Source organism: Montipora capricornis, chromosome 7 (genome assembly GCF_036669925.1).
Source record: "Montipora capricornis isolate CH-2021 chromosome 7, ASM3666992v2, whole genome shotgun sequence".
In the NCBI taxonomy this organism is placed as follows: Eukaryota; Metazoa; Cnidaria; class Anthozoa; order Scleractinia; family Acroporidae; genus Montipora; species Montipora capricornis.
The window spans coordinates 42,889,042-42,904,041 of record NC_090889.1 but is presented as its reverse complement, the minus strand read 5'-3'; the positions used below and the strand labels follow the sequence as shown (position 1 = coordinate 42,904,041).

General features: G+C 38.9%; 2 protein-coding genes across 2 annotated transcripts in view; both read left to right on the top strand.

The window, feature by feature from the left end:
* LOC138057989 (uncharacterized) overlaps nucleotides 1-15,000 on the top strand; it is a 31,990-nt gene that overhangs the window by 9,518 nt on the left and 7,472 nt on the right. The gene's annotated exons all lie outside the window — the stretch shown is intronic.
* LOC138056028 (adenosine receptor A2a-like) lies at nucleotides 6,736-7,704 on the top strand. Its single transcript, XM_068901878.1, has one exon. The coding sequence runs from the start codon at nucleotides 6,736-6,738 to the stop codon at nucleotides 7,702-7,704; it is 969 nt and encodes a 322-aa protein (XP_068757979.1).

The following is a 15,000-nucleotide window of genomic DNA, read 5'->3' as shown; positions in this document are numbered from 1 at the left end:
AAAACGCGCTGGTTGAGATTAAATCCAGTGGTAGTGACAGGCAGTGTGGTTTAACCACACTAAGCCTAACCCTAGTATTCGGACGTTCCGGGTTCAAGACCCGTTCTGACTCCTCGTTGAATTAGATCCTGGTAGTCCCTGGTTCAACTTCTCGGCTACACCTGTAAATGGCCAATTGGTTTGCCTCCAGCCAGTTGGGATTCTTAAGAGCAAATTGCCACAAGAATCAAACAAAATCAAATATATCTTCGGCAAGGCTTGAAAACTCAATTTCGCTCCCCTTTTGCATATAGCTAGCCCCTAGCAAGAATACAAGCAGCCTGTGTTTTTTTCCTCGGAATAGGTTTGTCTTGCCGAGAAAAACAACATTTTCGTTTTAACCTCCAGACTCAGTGTAGCGAGTCCCAACTGGGTTGAAAATTGACCATTTCCATTCGATTCGCATGTCATAACTATCGAACGCAGAAAAATTGTAATACAAGCAATTTATTGCATACCTTTTCCTTTTCCAACACCTACAATTTCAAGAATATTGGATTAATTTAATTATTTTGTGGTAAACAAAACCAAAGTGTTCTCCAAATGTTAACTTCGTCGGTCGGTGGGAAGAACTGTTATTTTGACCATGTGCCATATCACCGAATTTCATGAGATTAAGGATTTTAATTAAGGAAGGGAAGGTCTTTCAAAATATGTAAAATTTAGTTTGGGCAAATGATTGGCAGTCGTCAAAAAAAGGATTCAAAAATCGCTTACACTAGACACAAAATCACGCCAGCGGTGTCGAGTGCGTGACCCACAGGCAGCCCAAGCTCGGTATACTATTTATAGACTTTGTATGGGAAAATTAACTTTGAGCTTATAAATACTCTAATAAACTGTGAATGTAGAAATAAACTTGTCTTTAGTTGTCTTTCCGCTTATGAGGGGAAATGACAACTGACGACAACGCAAAAATACGTAAGCTACAAACCTGTCTGACAGGGGCACCCAACGTCAATTTTCGGGAAACATCTGTTGGGATGACGATTTGAGATCTAGAATTTCCAGAACATTTGATGTAAAATTTCTTGGTTGCCTGCCTCCCCTAAGATTTTCGAACATCTGAAAAATGGTATAATTGCCCATTTTTAACGGATTTTTAAAATGGTCACCTAGAATTTTCGGGAGCCTTTTTTCTGGTGAAATTTTCGAAAAGGTAAGTTGTGATTCCTATAATTTCGGATCACAAGACTTTCAGCTAGGAAATCCGAACAGGGGGGATAAAAATATACCTATATCTACCGTTTAAATATTAAAATACGTTTAACAATTTTGAACTATACTCTCGTTGGGTGCCCCTGAACAGAAAAGACGAGGACAACTGTTCATAGAGGTAAGCGAAGTTTATTTCTACATTTACAGCTTTTTTGAGCATTTATAAGCTCAAAGTTGATAAATCTATAAATCATATACCGAGCTTGAGCTGCCTTTGCGTGACCAAGAGAATATTATCATTGTATCCGCCATCTTCGGTTTGAAAAGTCAGCGTTACAAAGGTATAAATATAATAAAAATGCTTAACCTCTTTGATTTGTGACATCTTGAGTTTTGCAAACTGTTTTTTTCCCTGTGTATTAATTCAGCGGCGTTTTCGACAACTTGCCACATAACATTTTAAAAATAAAACACAATAAACTGAATAAGTTTTGGTCCACAAATGCACATGTAGTCATTGTATGTATCACTATCTGTATCAATGTCTGTGTCCTTTGATTTAGTAAGCAGTAAACCGCTCAAGTGTTATTCAATATTTGACTTTTGGGTTTCCATTTTGATGGTCCTCCGTGTTGTTGACTTTCAACTCGTAATTTGCATATTTATGCCCGAGGCAAGCGCACATAGGGGTGAGATTGGGGATTTCAGTGGACCACAGAACAGGAAGTGCCCCTTCACCAGGTAAAAAATCAAATACTTTCACTGGTCACTGGTCAAGAGAACAGACTGTGCAAGGAGAAAATTAAATAAAGCGTCAGAGAAATCAAAATAAAAAACTGACCAGCAAAGCCTGAATTATCCTCTAGCAAACTGTTAAAAACAATATGTAAGGGAATAAATAAAATAAGAATCAACCAACACGTCCTGTTGTCCTGGAAGTCTTATCGTTGCATTTAAAATACTGAACAGTTGAACGTTGTATTCACTGATTGATAAAAAACTGCAGAGGTGTTGGAAGGCAATATTCCCGGGGACGGGGTATTTGCCCTCTTTCTTCATCCCCTCCCGGGGCATTTAGACAGCTTACTGTTTATATTAATGTTTACTTTGGGTGTGTGCTGATTGGCTAATTTTTGACAGCTCGATCAGCGTGACATCAGGAGGTGGCAATCAAATTTTAGAGGGATGCGTGCAGGCGCTCTTTCTTTCCCGCTGCAGAGAGATAGCCTGCTTGCAAGCTACCAAATGCCCCGTAGAGAAGCTTAAAAAAAATTGTTGGGTTCCCAAATTAACTTACCTTTACACCAGAATGACCAAACAGCAAGAATTCTTGTCATCGTTATAAAAACTGATAAAACTGAGATGGCCAAGGATAAAAAGTATTAGATACTTATCGTTTCTGAGGAAACGAAACAAAACAAAACGAAGTAGTGTTTCGATTCCTGACTGAAAAGCTCTGAGGAAGATCAGCAATATGCCGCGTTCGAGCTCGATCCCCAGGCCTGCTTCTTCCATTGTAGGAGTTACCAGGAGTACCTATTGGATTCCTGGGCTTTTTTCTTTGTTATTTTCGAATTGGCCCAAGCAGCAATACTCCTGGGAAAATCCAGTGTCTGCGCCTTCAATACCACCCAACTCAGTGCCCTTTTTTTTTTGTGTAACAGGTACCAAAGGCAACCCAGTTTACGCTCACGGAGCGTCTAATTCCTTGACTAATGGAACATTAAATAGGCAACAAGCTTTCTTTCAATAGTTCTTGACTGCCAAGAATTAGTCACAGTTCCAATTATATTTTCTACCTAAAAATTGTGCACAGTTGAGTGCAAATGAATATAAATTGCCAGACACCTGAATGAACACAGATGCATTCAATGTGTTCGATTCCTTCAATGAGTTTGTTAAGTAATATATCAAACACGAGAAGAAGTGTTTCATCGGATATCAAAACACCGAGAAGCGAGTTGAAAAACGAGGCCGAAGGCCGAGTTTTTTAACCGATTTCGAGGTGGTTGGATATCTGATGAAACACTCTTTCGAGTGTTTGATATTGCTTCTCAAAGGAATCAGTATTTTAAGAGATATTTGGGATCAAAGTTGGCCAAATTTTATGCTAATTAAGACCACATATCAAAACTTCCTTCACGGTAGTGATTTCTTTTGTTTTTGGCTTATGAATTATTAATGAGTTTGAGAAACACATATCCAACCTAACAAATTTAGTACAGAATTTGCCATTTGGTTTCAGTGTTGAACATAACACCACAGTTACGTTAGGAAAATATTTGTGTTCAACCAAGGTGAACGCAGTTCATAATCCTGGGTTCCTGTAGCTTCAAGGGTGACCTGTTTTGAGATTTTTTCGTTGACCGTGTGCATTTTCTGGACCATTTTGAATGACGTCTTACGTCAGATACGCAAAGACTATCGCGCACCTTGTGGTATTCGAAGTACAGTCCAAGTGTGACGAAGTTTCTAAAAGTTAATGGAAGATCCAGAATAGCGTTTATATTAAGTCTGATTGAAAACTTTTGTTATCTCTCATCATGACCTTCCAGAGTGTTCTTTAGTGAGCTTTAGCAACAACAACGGCGACGGCAACGAAAACGATACAAATTTGCATATTTAGTAGGCAACAACAATATCTTTGCACGCTCTGCACGTGCGTTTTTCATTTTTTGTCCATTTCTTTGCCGTCGTCAGCAAAACAACAACATGAAAACAAAATTTTATGTTTATTTAGGACGTCGGCAATGGAGGATGAATTTTTATTTTCTCCCTTAATTTAAGCTTGACTCATATCGGTTTCATTATTCAGGGACTGCCACACCATTGTCATGTTAAAGTGCTACTATGATCAAATAGAATTCCTGGAAAGATTACAACGCCGTTACTGTTTGGAAATATCTGCATTGGTTCCGGAGATATTTAAGTGTGAAAAATGTGTAAAATATGCAAATGAGAGGAATGATGACGTCATTCATTCAACCCAGTATAAATGAAGTATATAAATAAAGCTATCTCGGTCAATTTGCAGCAGAGACCATTGAAACTTGGTAGGCTAATAGTTCTACAGGCAACACACCTACGGCTATAAAGAAATTGGTTCCCATGAAAACTCACTCTTTTCCCGTTCCCTCCAACGTTATTTCAATATTTTGGCGATCTTAAGCTAGAAAAACATTTAACAAGGCCACACAATCAACCTAACATATTTGCATGCTTGCAGGATCATGCAGACGAGGCAACATAGGCAAATATCAAAATAAAACACAAAAGGTGGCCAGGAAAGCATTTAAAATCAGGGAGGTCTGGAATCCAGTATGTTGCCATGGTAACAAAACTGGTATACGCATAATGTGGAGCACATCGCCTAGAATCTTACTGCAAAGAATCAAGCATTTCTGATACAAATTGGCTGAGATATCTCTTTTCATCATATTTGATCAACGTCATCACTTGCCTAATTTGCATATTTTAAAAATTTTAATATCTCTGGAACAAAACGAGATATTTGAAAATACTAAACAGCATTCTCCTTCTCGTACAGGCTACAAGCTTATGTCTTAAAATGGCTTAGATAGGGGCGATGCGAATTTCGTCCTATTAGCACATTAAAAAGCTTGGAATAGTCTCCCAGTGATTACAATGATGTGATGCTGTTTTCGTTGATGTTCCCGTCGTCGTTGCTAAAGTTCCCTAATGTTAAAAATAGAACATATTGTAATCAGATCGTATATAAGACCGAGAGGGTGTCTGTTTAAGTTAGTTACAGTTGCAATTCTTTGACAGTCAAAATTAAGTATTTTGGTTTATCTCGCCTCATCCTCAACCCTAACCCATCCCAAGCACTTACGGTAGAAGGACGATAAACTGTTCAATGTTACAGCGGAGCTCAGGCGCACGAAGCACCATGGGTATTTTTTTTTTGGGAAATCTATCCATGCAAGAAGTTTTGCTGATGACGTCACGTACGTCTGCCCGTCCGCCCATAGAGACTGTTGGGGTGGAAGTGGAGATGCAGGAGAGCCTCTGGGGACGGGAGTGTTCGGGCAATTTTCCTTTGCGAGAAATCGTGTAGCAGCGTTGCATTTGGCAACCCGCGTTTTTCTTGCAAGAAATCACATTAATGACGAGCAACGGGATAACGATCAGGAAAACTGAAGAAAAGCGAAAATAGCATGAGAGAAGAGGCGACGAAATTTGAGAAAGTTAAGCGAAGAAAGCCGCGAGAGAGGCCGAGGAAGGAGAAGAAGAGTAAATTTCAATGAAGAACACCACAAAGCTGAGAGGAATGAAGCGATAGACAAAACACATATTTACAACGGAGGATTACGTTTTTGCAAACGTTGGCCGTGAAGCATTATATTTCAACAGACTTAACTGATTAGAGTGTAATGTGTAGTGCTTGTTTTCTACCCCATATGAACCATGCGAGCGTTAGCCCTACTAATGGAAATGGGCCCACACAAGGACAGAGAAAAACTCTGAGCAGGGTGGGAATTGAAGCCACGACCTGATTAGAGTGTCTAATCAGTTAAGTCTGTTGAAACATAGTCCTTCATGATCAAGGCCAACGTTTGCAAAAACGTAATCCTTCCTTGTATTTGTACATGTTCATTGCCTTGACTTTAACATCGTCAATTTCCACGGCCTGCTTCCGTCTTACCTTGTAGCTCAGAGATTCTGGCATATTTCAACAATTGCATTTATAGTATTTTTGTGTGAAATGTATATCCAATCGTGAGCTGCTTTAAATTTGTTTGACTGTGAAATTGCAGTCGGGTAACTTCTTAAGCGAATTTACTCCTCTGTAGCTTCACTTTTTAATTAGGAAGATTTTTGCTGTTGTTCTAAACTGAAGAGAGAGGGTGTAAAGATTATAAGTCAAACGGAAAATGTTGTGAAAGAGATTACTGTGCATGTAATTTCAGTTTTAGTTCTTGATTAAAATTACTGGTATCAGCTCAGAGGTGTTTGCGTGCTGCCAAAAGTATACACTAATGAATGACGATTAATTTCGTACTTCCTGAAGAGGCACAATTATTTCCATATACAGTATATTGCTTTCTGGGGTTAGAAACGGGAGCTCAGCTTTTAGGCTTGGCTAAATCCATAAATTATTTTTGTGCGTGATGGTCTTCGAGAAAGAAATCAGTCAAAATGTAAACTAAAATTACGTGCTTCATGGTAAAACAGATGCTACCTCCGGAATAATCTAAAAATCCCCATTAAGGATGATTTCATTTGCACCGTCCCGTTAAATAGCGCAATATCGGACATCTGCTCCAGAAAAAAAAATTAAATTGTCCGCAGGAAAAAGTTCAGCTAGTCAAGAAGAAGATTAGGGAAGGTTTGACAGAGCCTCTCACAGAACCTGGCAAAATGCTTGCAATGAGCTTACTATCTTATGCCATTTTTAGTTTTTGACGTGTCCTTAAAACAGTTGATAATTTGCAAATTGTCTTCAACATTACTCGTCAATTTCAAGTCACAGTTATTTTAATATTGACAATCATGCCGAGAAGAATTTAAGACAACATGGCGGCTGTTCGAGGTATCGTTGACTATTGGAACATGACAAGTGAAGAAGCTTTGGTTCAAGTTTGGCTCAATATCGATAATGCTGTTCTGGCGACAATCACTTTTCCAATGACAGCTTTTGGAAATTTTCTAGTCGTTTTATCGGTTTGGATGGACCCTCTTCGGAAACTTCGATCTTCGCCTTCGAACTTTATCATCTTCTCAATGGCTCTTGCAGATCTTTTGGTTGGTCTTGTTACTTCTCCACTCCATGCCTTTTTGGCTTGGGCTTTATTGCACAAGTACACCAACGCATCATTTGGGTTTTCAAAGTTCTTTGCAACGCTAATAAACATAAGTGTAGGTGATATACTTCTTCTCAGCATTGACAGATTCTTTGCTGTGGTGACTCCTCTGCAGTATCGAGCCAAAGTGACTAGTAAACGAGTCTGCATCGTTTCTGTCGCGCTTTGGATTTATTTCTTATTGTTTGGGATTGTGTTCTCGTTGTTGCGAAAGCATTATGCGCTAATGGAAACTCTTTATAATGTACAAATCTTCTGTATTCTCATCTGCATCGTGGTCATCAACGTTTTCACTTTGTACCGCTTTCACAAGTATTCACACAGCACCAAAGCACTGGATGAGCAGCATGCAGGGGTATCTCGCCAAATGATACTCCAGAGAGAAAGGACCGTGAGCAAAGCTATTGCAATTGTCATCTCTGCATTTTTATTGTGCTTCATTCCTTGGTTCATAGTACAGATAATAATATACATTTGCTTAACATGCAATTTGTCGTTGTTGATACTTTATTTTATCGCTGCCGCTGTCATGTACGTGAATTCTGCAATCAATCCATTTTTGTACGCTTGGAGACTTCCTAAATATAAACAGACATTCAAGCACATCTTAAAAAAGCGAACATGTTGCGGAAGGTATGAAACAAGGGAGGCCGTGGATCATGTTGAAGATACAAGGCTTTGACGGGAGAAAATCTTCAAGAGCTCGAAGTGTCAAACATTAATACTAATAACCCCACTAGGTTTCCTCGTCGAATTCCAGTCTTTCTCTCCTTCTGTCTCTCTCTCTCTCTCTCTTGGTCGGCTCCATCTCATCCAAAGAAGAGGTGAGAGATGGCTTTTATTTGTGATCTGTAAAACTAGTTAAAAAGTGCAACCGTGATCCTGGTCGATCGCTAAAGTTGCACAGTACACCCATTCGACAATCAACGCACGTTTGTATGCATGGCATTTCCTTAAAAGAAGATTTAAACACGAAATACAAGCCCACGGGACCATTAGAACCCACAAATGACCAGCTCCCAACGTCAGTGGCTTCATAGATCAGTTGGTTAGAGCGTCGCACCGGTATCGCGAGGTCACGGGTTCAAACCCTGTTGAAGTCCTGAATATTTCAGGCTTCTTTACGCAATTGCAAAAATTGCGTTCATAACTGCGAGAATCATAGCTTCACTTGATTTCATATCCGCAGTTCATATATGATCCATTTCATATATCATTTAATCGTTGATTCATTTCTTACGGGAACATTGGGACCCACAAATGACCAGCTCCCAACGTCAGTGGCTTCATAGCTCAGTTGGTTAGAGCGTTGCACCGGTATCGCGAGGTCACGGGTTCAGACCCTGTTGAAGTCCTGAATATTTCAGGCTTGTTTACGCAATTGCATTAAATTGCGTTCATAACTGCGAGGATCATAGCTTTACTTGATTTCATATCCGCAGTTCATATATGATCCATTTCATATATCATTTCATCGTTAATAGAAATGTAAGTAAAACCCTCGCACACTTTGTATCTAGAGCAACAATGTATGTGTCGACGCGTTTTGCAACTTTATTGAAAGTACTGCTGTAATTTTTGAACGGCCGTAATTGTAACAGGAATTATGTTGGGTAAAATCAATCCTATGTACAAAATCGCCAAGTTCTGGAGGGAGGGGAGTCCCAAATTGCTAAAAACAAAACTCACTGAGCAATCTGGGACTCTCCTCCCTCCAGGGGGACATATATTCCTCTCGTCACCAGGCGTCCACAGTTCAGTGCCATTTTGAATTGGACACTTTGCGAGGACAGCGCTTTCTGGCCGCCATTTTAGCAGGTTAACTTACACGTTTTACGGAGTCTGGTGGCTTCGCCGTGCTACCTGGAGATGCTTCAGTGGATTCATGGTTTAGAGAAATTCATGTTCCACGAGCCTGGCGTGTTTATTTAGCGACTGGACTCGATTTTCACGAAAAAAATCGTGCTTGTTTTGGGTCGATCGGAGTCCCTACGCTGGCTTCCGTCTCCTACCTTGTCACTATACTATGAAGGAAAGAGAACGGGGACTATTTTTCCCGAAACTTCGTGTACGTATTAAAGACAACAACAGGTCACCACATGGTAAGTTTCATCGATTTTTATTTCCATTTTCTTGCAAATTTCCAGACCTAAACTTCGCCTGATATATTCTCTATATTGACCTATGTGGCACACACAGTGAGCCTGGGTTACCTGGGATTGAACTTGAAACAAACCGATTCAGCCCTGCATAAGTGTATCTCTTTTAAGGTTTGCTTATGGTGTAGTACCGATGGTCACTACAATTCTTAAAACAAAGTCTATTCCCCTAAGCAAAAGAGAATGCAAGAATTCAATAATGACAATGCTCTACTGGCAAACACTGAATATTTATTTTGTGTAACTATACAGTAACAAACATTTAAAAATTATGATGATGCAACATGTACATACTTGTCTTGTGAGTTCTCTAATTAAAGATAATTTCACCATCAAATACTACATTTACTTTACCATAATAATTTATGTTACTGCTGCAGCAACAAAACTGTTTTGTTTCGTGGTTCTGAATAAAACTTTTAAAGGCCCAGTATCACCATCAAAGCCTTGCAGTCATCTCTTTTTCATTCAAACGATGAGTAAATTAAATATCAATGTTAAATAAAATGATGATATGATGACGAAAAAACTTTTTTTTGGACAGAGAAAAAAAATTCAGATGAAATAGGAATTAACCCACAAACTCACTCACATACATTCACCTGAGATGATACTGGGCCTTTAACATTTCTGCAACCACTATTCACTAGTGAAAGAGGGAACGTCCAAACAAGTGAACAGTAATACAGCATATAATGTAGTTGCATGATAACTATGATTATGAGATGACTCTATGTGTCATATTTACAGTGTGATGATGATTCATATGGAATGATTGCATCATCACATGAATCATCACCTATGATTCATTAGATTGAATCCCTGTGAATAGGACAATGAACTGTTCAATGTTATACTTTTTGCGCATGACGTGATGTTCTTCAAGAAAGAAATCAACCGAAATGTAAAATAAAATTAAGTGGCTCATGGTAGAACAGATGCTACATCCGGAATGATCTGAGAATCCCTATTATGGATAATTTAATTTGTACCTTCCCATTAAATAGCGGAAAAACTTTATACGGATATATGTCCCAAAAAAAGATGTCCACAGACCAAAGCTCAGTTTATCAAGAAGAAGAGGCAAGGTATGAACGCCTCTCAGAGAACCTGGAGCAATGATTGCATGCAATGAACTTATTATCTTATGCTATTTTCAGTTTTCGATGTGTCCTTAAGAGAGTTGATAATATGCAAATTGTCTTCAATATTACACGTCAATTTTCACTTAGAGTTATTTTAATATTGACAATCAGGCCGAGAAGAGTTAAGAATTCTTGTTTCGTTTAAGACAATATGCCGGCTGTTCGAGGTACCGTCGACTATTGGAACATGACAAATGAAGAAGCTTTGGTTCAATTTTGGCTTAATATCGATAACGCTGATACCATTTTCACTACTGTTGCTGTTCTGGCGACGATCACGTTTCCGATAACAACTATTGGAAATTCTGTAATCGTTTTATCAGTTTGGATGGACCCTCTTCGGAAACTTCGATCTTCGACTTCAAACTTTATCATCTTCTCAATCAATGGTTGGCCTGGTTGCCTGTCCACTCACTGCCTTTTGGGGTTTGGCCTCATTATACAAGTACACCAACGCATCATTTCACTTTTTAAAGTTCTCTTCAATGTTAATAAACGTAAGCGTAGGTCATAAACTTCTTTTCAGCATTGGCAGATTCTTTTCTGTGGTGACTCCTCTCCAGTATCGAGCCAAAGTGACTAGGAAACGAATCTGCATCATTTCCGTCGCTTGTTGAATTTATTTTTTATTGTTTGGGTTTGTGTTCTCGTTGTTACAAAAGCATTATGCACTAATGGGAACTCTTTATAATGTAAATATCCTCTGTATTCTCATCTGCATCGGGGTCATCAACGTTTTCACTTTGTACCGCTTTCACAAGCACCGAAGCACTGGATGACCAGCATGCAGGGATACCTGGCCAAATGATACTCCAGAGAGAAAGGACTGTGAGCAAAGCTATTGTAATTGTCATCTTGGCATTTCTATTGTTTTTAATTCCTTGGTTCATCGTACAGATGATATTGTACATTTGCTTAACATGCAATTTCTCGTTGTTGGTGCTTGTGCATTCTATCGCTATCGCTGTCGTGTACGCGAATTCTGCAATCAAGCCATTTTTGTACGCTTGGAGACTTCCTAAATATAGAGAAACGTTAAAGCCTATCTTAAAAAGGCGAAGATGTTGCGGAAGGTATGAAACAAGGGAGGCCGTGAATTGTGTTCAAGATACAAGGCTTTGATGGCGTAAATCTTCAAGAGTTCGAAGAGTCAAACATTAAGACGAGGTTGGAAAATCTCCCGGAACAATTTGTGTTCTTTTTTGCTAATCAATCCCACTACTTTTACTCGTCGAATTCCAGTCTTTCTCAAACGAGTTAAAAAGTGCAACCGTGTTTGGTCGATCGCTAACATTGCACAGTGCGTTCATTAACAACAATAATAATAATCAGTCTTTATTCTGTTGATAAGTTACACGTTATCATATATAACTAGAGTTAAGAAGAATTATGATTGTAACTGTTAACACGGGGAAACCCGCGACACCTCTATGTATTTTACATATATGAAAAACTCTCTCCAAAAAAATAATATTCTATTTCGTGCAGTTAAACTGACTTTACCTATTCTTTTACGGGTAAAACGTATATTTAAATTCTTAAACGTTGTTTTAGATAGAAAGAAACAAAGCTGCTCAAGAATAGTCACTTTTAGCTTAAGAGAAAGTAGCTTGTCTTCTTAATTTGCCAATTTGCCTCACCAAACAAGTCCGAAAACTTAAAAAAAAAAACATGAGTTTCAGTGTTTGAAAAAAAAAACCCTCCCCACATAAATGCCTCAAAGTAAGAGAAATTATCTCTATTATTTTCTCTTTAGGAGACAATTGGCACAACTTGAGCCAAGTGTTTTTGTCAGGTGAAACGTATATTTAAAATGCTTAAACGTGGAAAGAAACAAATCTGCTCAAGAAACGTCCTTTCTAGCTTAATACAGAGTAGCGAGTTGTCTTAATTTGCTACACCTGAACAAATGCGAAAACTAACAATATCGCCATGAGTTCAGTGTTTGAAAAAAAAAACTTCCGACATAAATGTCAATATTAAACAAACACCTCAGGTAAAATCAGGGCACAGCTTCAGCGGTGAATTAAAAATGTATTGTACTGTATTGTATTCACTGACTACAAGAGCCATAATGGCTCCTGCTGAACTAACGTCAAAGACAAAGACCAACCTAAGGACAGACCAAGAGCACTTTATAAGACCAAATACTGTGACTGCCAGGCCACTTATATCGGTGAGACCGGTAGAAATTTGAACACTAGACTGACTGAACACAAACGAGCGACGAGGAACGGTGACAGCAACAATAACATTGCTGAACACCATCTACAGACAAACCACAGAATCGACTGACTCTGACTCTGTTACAAGTGTTACCTACAGCATTAACTACTACCAACGGATCGTACTGGAAAGCTGGTTTACTAACTTAAAACGGACACCTTTAAACCGATGCCTACAACTTCCCGCACCCTACAAACGACTCATCAACGACATCAAGGGACAAACAACACACCGATTTACTCTCATAGTACAGCCCAACGTATTGTACGATACACGTACAGACCTTAGACCTATAGAAGGATCGAAACGCACCTATCACTGTTTAGTCTTCCCAGCCAATTAAATATAGACTCAACTGACAGTCGACCAATAACATTCACAAATAAGTTGACCAATGACATCTACGACCGGAGTCCTTATAGTATCTAATGACGTTACACAAATTACTTGACTCTGAAGGTGACTTCCGCTCAGGTTGTCGAAACGTCAGTCAATGTCATCTCAAACAGTCCTTCTCAGGACTGCACTCACCCGGACGATCGTACTTTACTTAATTATGATGAAAAAAACCGTAATACTCTTTGTTTGTTCCTCCAAATTTTATATAAGCATTGTTTTTGTTTTCTCTTGGGAACAGTGTAAGTTTTAAGGAGAAACTGGAAACAATGCTTATGTAAAATCTGAAGGGGCAAACAAACAAATTTATCCTACTTTAGATAGAGGCCAATTGTATTCAACAAGAGTGAATTCAAGGACCTCGCAACGGTAACAACGAATATGTCGATTTTGCAGAAAGCTACAAACACTCGGTACTTGAAATTGAATCCAACATGGTTTAAGTCAACAGTTTTCTAAGGACAATGAAAGTCTTTTAGTTTCGATGAAGCAAATGATTGAGAGAACCTTGTCCGTCATCAATCTAGTCAACAGTGAGTCCTCCGGTACATAATTGGTACATATTAGAAACTTACCTTGGAAGAGTCACTTCGATGCAGGATGAAGCAAACGAGGACCACTTTAGATTTAATATTGAGCTGTCTTACACGGTACAAGAAGCCAAGACCCCTTGCTTGGTTACAAGCAAATCCGCCCATTGGAGAGCACAGTGTCCGTTTCATACAGGACAACGACTAGCTGGCTGTCCAAGTCAGGTCGACGGTGTAGCGATGTCCAATTTTGGTTTCAGTCCCTCTTAATTTTGTCGAAAGGCCATGATGAATGGGTTAAACTATGTGCCCCGGGATTTACCTTAAGTGTCATGCATATGTGTGATGATTACAACATTCCTTTGCGTGGTGTCCATCTAAGGTGAGCCCAAACTAAAATTCAGCCCAGCAGAAGAGAGAATTTGTTTCTGGCGCTATTTCTGAGCTTTTAGCAAATCGATGTGTTGAACCGCTTTTTTGTCAACATGTGATTGCTAATCCTCTTTCAGTATCTGCTCAAGCTTCAGGTAGAACAGATCTAAACTGGATTTGAGGCACGTAAGAAGATATTTCCACAGCCCTGAAGATCATTTCTAAAGGTTTTTTTTGTCCAGTTTTGACTTCGTCTGATTATCTTCATGACTGTAAATTCCTAGCTTTCTCCTTCGATTTTCGCAACGGAAAAGTTTAAATATCTCCAGTTTGCAGTAATATCTTCTGGCATATCATCCGCTCTGTACTTATTTACTTAGTTACTCAAGCTTTTTATTGACTTGGTGGAGAAGTAAGGGTATTTTATTTGTCTTTTTTCTTGATGATGGCTTAGGAGCGGGAGTTAACAATACAAAGCCAAGATCAGCAGTTTGTTATTTCTTTTACTTATAAATGATACATCTTCTTCTATTCAATCGCGTTTACGCCTGTTTGCGGTTAACTTTGTTGTGTACAGAGGGTTACCTTGCAGGACTGCCCAGCTCTCCAGGAAGATCTGTATATTTGGTCGAAGACCTGGCAACTTACCTTTGATGTATCTAAGTGCTTTCATCTTGGGATAACTCGTAAGAAAAGTCCTGTTGACTTTAAGGATTCTTTGAATAGTAAGCTTATTTCAAAAGTACCTCTTACAACCTATTTAGGCTTGTACATCACTGGTAATCTATCCTGGAACTAGCATTGTGACAATATTTGCAAGAAGGCGAACTCAAGCTTCGGTCTCCTTAGAGGAATCTTATCTGGCTGTTCTCCCGGAGTAAATATTTTATTTTATTTCTTCATTTGTTTACTTAAGTGTTACTGTCTTAAACATCTAGTATAGTTTTTACTGTTGTAGAAGTATACCGATTAAGGATTAAAGATTAAAGACAGTTAGCGCTGACTTCCTTTAGTGTTTTTATAGGACAAGTCCCAACGGGAACCGAAGGAAGTTATCACTTGGTTAGGTATTGCACTGGATACTTATGAAGAATGTATGTCTGACCATGTCTGTCACTGAGCGCAGAATCTCTAAGCTCAAAAGCCACAT

What these genes read in the sequence shown, in the direction of transcription:
- LOC138056028 (XM_068901878.1), top strand. Translation starts at nt 6,736, where the DNA reads ATGGCGGCTGTTCGAGGTATCGTTGACTATTGGAACATGACAAGTGAA.